Here is a 6,321-nt window from a genome sequence, read left to right as displayed (position 1 = left end):
ACTCCTTGGCCTAACTGGTAAGACGCGTTTTGTAAAGCCGTGCGGGTTAACCCAAAGCGGACAGTATCTGACCCGGTTGGCCAAGGTGCGTATCATTCGAATATATATATATATATATATATATTATAGAATACAAATAATATTATTTTAACTGGATAATGCCAACGGTAATCAATTCTCTTAATATATGTTGACAACCCTAATAACTATGAAAGCAATTACTCTTAATTACATCGACATATGTGTTGGGTAGGGAACGATGCTTCTCTCGCAGGTGGTAAAGCAAGTATTCTAATTATAATGGAAAGTACATGGCAAGATAGTTCTTCTCCCTAAGAGCACCAATAAGTGCATCAACTGAGGTTGCTTAAAGCAAATTGTTTTATCTCAGATAAATAAGTGAATTGTTTTCTTTTTTGACGTTCTTATAACATGTTGAATCTCAGCAATCTCGGAGGGGACTAAATGTTGATTTATGTGGTTTCCATTGTCATGGATGCCATTGTTCTTTAAAATATAATAGGTTGTCATTGCTTGAATCAACAACTTTGTTGGAAAGCGTCTTAGAAGGATTCTGTTTCTGTAAATCAAGCTATGCTAAGTGCATCGGAAAACATTGGTTATCTTTACCTCCTCCCCCCATGCCCTGCGGAAAAAAAACAGTGGTTGTTCATTTGTTGCTTGACCATATATCCATTAATGACTGTTAAAGTTGGGGTTCCATTTGTCAGTGTGTTGAACTAGACGAAAGTGGTTTGATATTGGATTTTTTGCAGTGTCCTTCCTTTCTTCTCTTATGAATGTGTTCCATGTTTAGGCCCTCAGAGTCAGAGAAGAGATTGAACTTTCTGCCATCTTGTGTGTGTTAGTATTTCAGATTATCTTTTTGTTTCACAATTTATTTTTATTCATACAAGGGTACAAGGCCCTTGTTGTACTGAGGTGCATGTTTTGTGGGGATTGCTAGCCTGTACATTTTGTAGTCAAATGCTGGTTGCACTAAGGTGGGTTATGTAGTTAGAATTCAGAAAAATCTCTCAAGCCAAATTTGAAATCTGCCTCTGCCTGTGTTAAGATAATTAAACATGGAGACTCAATAGAGGAACATTTGGTGTCTTGTATTCATGAATGTTTAGCCTGTTGATCCTGTGTGCTGGTTAAATATACAACTAGACTAGCGACTAGTTATCCCAAAAAAACGTGATCTCTGATTATGCAGTTGGAGTGATCTTGATTCACTGTGGCTTGGTAGCATTGAGAAGGTTCGGGAGGGATGCCTTTCATCGCAATGTTTTTCTTGCATTTCGAAAATAAGACTTTCCTGTCGACGTGTTTGTATGTAGCATTTTCCTTGCGTTTTGCAAGAGGCTGTTGACCGCTATGCACCAAGGCTACTCGGCTTCTCATTATGTGTGTTGATGGAAGTTTATGTATTAGATGCACAATAGCTTTCTAGTTAATATGGAATGCAAATAAGATGATCTTGCGGATTTATTTGACTAGGTAGGAGTAATGAACTGTTTCACCAATAAATCTTCTTAATTAAACTTGTTGTCGAGAATTTATAACTGACTGCAAAGAGATACGCACACGATTAAAATTAGATTTGTAGGTTGATATGTAATCTTTTACCATACTGTATTCTAAAAGCAAAATTACTAGACTGTGAGTTGGCTAAGGTAGGCTGAAATAACACCACCTACGATAGAGAAATCTTTTTTCTCCATTCTCTCCACGTGAAAAATGTAATATTTTCCAATTTGTGACATCCCACAATAATTGCAACCTTTTCTATATCTTCAGGCTAGAACTACCTTTTTGCCCATGGTCCGATATTGCACACTACTGTAATTAGATTTGTAGGTTTGACAATGTTATCTTTACCGCACTGCATTCAAAAAACAAAGTTACCACTTTCCAGACCCTGCAAGTTGGTTAAGGTAGGCTGGCTGAAATAACAACACCTTCCATAGAGAGATGTTTATTACACCATTCCCTCCTTTAGTTTCCATTTTGTGGCATCCCATAATAATTGCTACTTTTATCATATAAATTTTAGGCTAGAATTACCTTTTTGCCCATGATCAAGATTACATGTTTTTGAAGATATGTCCAACAAACCCCTATAATGTTATTGTTATCCGTTGAAGGAAATCTAATATATTTGGCCACTAGTTAATGAGCTTGAAACACCCTCTTAGCTCGGGTTGGCTGAATGAACTTCCTAAACGTAGTGATTGCCTGATGGGAAACCCATGCATGATCATCGAGCGATCCCTGTATGATAATCAGTTCATCGCATTTGGGCATTTTATGGTCAATTATCATTTTTTTTGTATGCCAACTTTTATGTGTTTCTGGATCTACAGGAGGTTTATGATGTTTCTATTGGAAACTTTACTGTTTCTGGAATCATTCCTATTCGCAACGAAAACATTCTTGATTGATGCTCATCATTTAAACTGGTTTTTGAGATACTTGATCTATCTTTTGCCATAAATTCACCCATTTTTGTGGTCTCCCTTGATGGTTATGTTTTTCTCCCAATGAATCACAACTGTTAAGTTTATCCTATTTATATGAAGCAGTTCCATTTTATTGAATCATCTTACCTGAATAATTTCACTTTTCTTGCATAATTTGTTTTGAATACCTACCATTCTCCTGAATTTGCAGCACTTTCAGAATATTCCAATTCATGTGTGCCCTTTGATATAGATCTTTATCAGCGACCTTTGACCCCACTGGTAACATCCGAACGTTATAAACAAGTGGTTATAAGTTTAAGACTCACAGTCAATGATATGTGTTGACCGTTTCAGACAGAAAAAAAAAAGATGGAATTTTGTTTATGTTTTTTACTCTCTTCTACTAAGAACAATGAATTGTAAAATCAGCCTCTTCATGTAGACATTATATTGTATGATCTCTCAAAGCGATGGTATATTTTACACCTTTTGTGCATTCACCCAAAGGCCTATATTTTGTGTAATAGGTCTCATTGTTAAACATAATCGACATGTTTATGTTGTACCCTGGATCAAATAGTCAATACTAGAAAGCAGGGCCGATGTTAAATGAAGGGTACCGGTAGTTAGTGCAGTCTATCAGGTATAAATAAAGGGGTTGGGATTTAAGGGGGGTATCGATGAGTTTTATGTGAAAATTGAGATTGGCAAGAGTCTTGGGAGAGCTCTTAGTCTGTCGAAAACTGAGAAACCCTTTGTATACACATTCCATTTTAATCGAAGGTTTTAGCGTTTGATCATCGGTGTGTAACAGTTTACACTTCCAAGCATTTTCTAACTGCATATCTTTTGCTTTTGCCAGGTTTCCGCACAGTTCAACGTGGAGGATGGATTAAAAGTCCCAAGATTAACTGCCGAGAGCTCGTGGGATATCGAATTGTGAAACTCTGTTGCAGTTTCTCTGAGGTCAGAGAAAACATATTCCTCCATTAATTGGTATCAGTTTACTTGTTAACTTGGTATGATGTTGTTCTTAAATCATGTACCTGTTCAGATACTTATAAACATCCTTGTCTAAATTGTTGGTTTCATATTGAGCCATAAGACTTGGTTTCGATTTTCCCATATATTTTATGTCGTTTTTTCGTTATTTGTAATACATCGGGACCTAATCGTCGAAGTGCCTTCCATGGTTTTCCTTCGGATGCCTTTCCATTGGCCTCGTCGAGGTTAGGGTTTTTATTTTACACACACAAACGCAGGCTTTACCACACGTTGAGGAGAGGACATGGGGTCCTCGTAACTTTAAATTAACAGGTAAGGAGGTGGGTGTTCTTGCGAAATGAATGGGAGGTTTGAGGTTCAATCATATTCAATGCCCACCTGCCCTTGGCATATACAATTTCTCTCTTACAATGGTCATGAGACCGATATTGTTGGGGAGCTTCAAAGAGTGACGTTCAGGCCTTTTTCTGACATTTTATAGGTCCTGAATGAGATGTGAAAAATGACCCTTGATAAGTGAGATTAAGAAAAATAACTCTCTTTATAAATTCTTCTAATTTTTCTGTATACTAAATTACTAATCTTTTTTCTATTTCTTTTTCTCTGTTAGAAAAGAGAGAGTAATCCTTGAAAAAAGAGGATAAATCGAAATATAGCTGCTGCACTAGGGACAAAATTCAAAATACTTCTAAATAAATGTGATCTACCATACCATTTTTATATGGCATTGTAAATCCGTTCTACAGCCAAACATATTATATGATATACCTTTAGTATATAGATTGACATCATTTGGAGTTACAGTGTTGACTATTTGTGGACCTTGGACATACGCTCGGACAGTCCTCCCCAAGGACGGCCCTGATGACGTCATATTTTTTTTTTTAAGAACTTGTTGAAGATTGGTTTTAAGGGCGTTCATCGATCGGAATCCATTTGATGGATGGAATCATACTAATCCGATTCAATCATACTTTGGATGTTTGCAATCAAATCCGATGGGTTATATTTGTTTCGATGGATCATGTGTTGATCCATCAAATGCTTGTAATTTTCTCAATAACACGACACAAAAATATCAAATCAAATAAAAGAATAGTAAATGGAGTCTAAAATATGCAACATGATACATATAAAGGAACATTCAAATATAGTGACAAAGCCCAAATCGTGATTGTGATTGTCCAAAACGAATCTTGACTTTATTCTAGTGCTTGGACAACGTTACTGATTAAACCATACATTACTTATTATATGTAAATGTTCAAGATTTACATTGAAAATCATAAATCAGTTGACAAATTTCTTCCTGAAATATACTGCAAATTTATGATACTTCTTGTACTCGAAATCCTCACTAAACCCTCAAATTGATTGCTGGGGTTTGCTTTTGATTTCATATGATATGGATAGAGAGAGTCCCATTTGGTGGTTTCTTGATAATGACCACGATAACGATATTTATCATTCTTCATAAATTCCTCAATTGAAAATAAAGGTTCGTACATATAGTTGTCTTATGACACGTGTATGAATTAGGTTCCACTTGAATCCATATGATTCCAATGGTTGATTGGCCTTTGAACAAGTACTTTAATATTTTGATCATACTGGTCGCTTACTTGGACTACGTACAAAAAGTCGCGGTGAGGGTTGTCAACGACTAACACATTGTGAAGAAAAAAATTATTTTTGTGCTTTAATCATAGTTGAAAACAACGTTCGATGAAAGATAACTGTTAGGGTTATAAAGAAGATGTGACGTGATAACGAGGTCAAACTTTAAGTCTTAAAAGATATGACATTTTTCAAGAGATGACTTATGGAGACAACCCTATGGTTTAGAAATTGCAATTTTTTGTTCACATGGTTTGTATTACTATTTTTGTTTTTATAATTTATAATCTATTGTTGTTTTAGTCCCTGTGGTTTACAATACTTCACATTTTTGGTCCCTTATACTTAAGGGTAGGAACCATAGGGGCTAAAATTGCAATTTCTAAACCAAAAAAATGAAACTCATAATTCACTATTATACATACATATAAAGATGAACATACATAATTTACTCTTATACATTTTTTGTGAGAAAGATAGTTAAAGTGAGAAGCATAATAAGAGATCTCCATCACTAGATGCACCTTAAGACGAGATGAATCAGATCAATCCCCGTATCAAGTATAATTCATGAGTGAGTTTGAGATTAAAGGTGATCAATGGTCGAGATCCCTTCTTACGCTACTCATCTTAACTTTCTTTCTCACACGATCATTCACTTATGTGTGTGCGCGTCCTGAGTCAATACTATTAAAAATATAAATTATGTTATATACTTAAAATAAAAAAGACAGAAACATCAAATATTGCGTTAGAAAAACCGCACATTCATTGATGACGTGCCATGACGTTAACTTGGTGTCAAACACGAGTCTTGAGCCACTGCATATCTAAATTATATTTTAAATATTTAACTGTCATTCAAAAACTCTCAATAAAATACGTATCAAATAGAAATTGTACTCAATTTAGAACGAAAGAACATTTCGCTTTGCCAACCTAAGTAAAAGGACTGATATTGGATTAAAATAAAGTACAAGGGGTAAAAGTGACATTAAACCAAACCCAAAGGTTGTTTTCTTCAAGATGCTTAGCAAACGTCAGTTTTAGCGCCTTCTTGATAAATTTCGAAACATCTGCCGCCCAAATACTCCGCATTTTTGCATCTCCCTCCATAACTTCCCCTTGTTTATCTTTTCTTGTGATCTGCAAATTCACTCATTCAGATCCCAATCTTCATCTCCCTTCACCAAATTATAACCCTAATTCTGTGAATTTGAATCACAGACCG

General features: G+C 35.4%; 1 protein-coding gene across 1 annotated transcript in view; it reads left to right on the top strand.

Moving 5' to 3' along the window:
• The window catches only part of LOC112511706 (outer envelope pore protein 24A, chloroplastic-like), a 5,961-nt gene extending 2,345 nt beyond the window's left edge, over window positions 1-3,616 (top strand). The window contains exon 3 of the mRNA XM_025117418.1: window positions 3,331-3,616. Coding sequence (XP_024973186.1) covers window positions 3,331-3,411 — 81 coding nt within the window. The 3' untranslated portion in view covers window positions 3,412-3,616. The remainder of the gene's footprint in view (window positions 1-3,330) is intronic.
• The last annotated feature ends 2,705 nt before the right edge of the window (window positions 3,617-6,321 follow it).

This window comes from Cynara cardunculus, assembly GCF_001531365.2.
Source record: "Cynara cardunculus var. scolymus isolate 2C chromosome LG 4, CcrdV1, whole genome shotgun sequence".
Classification (NCBI taxonomy): domain Eukaryota; kingdom Viridiplantae; phylum Streptophyta; class Magnoliopsida; order Asterales; family Asteraceae; genus Cynara; species Cynara cardunculus.
This window is presented reverse-complemented; position numbering and strand designations above follow the sequence as displayed.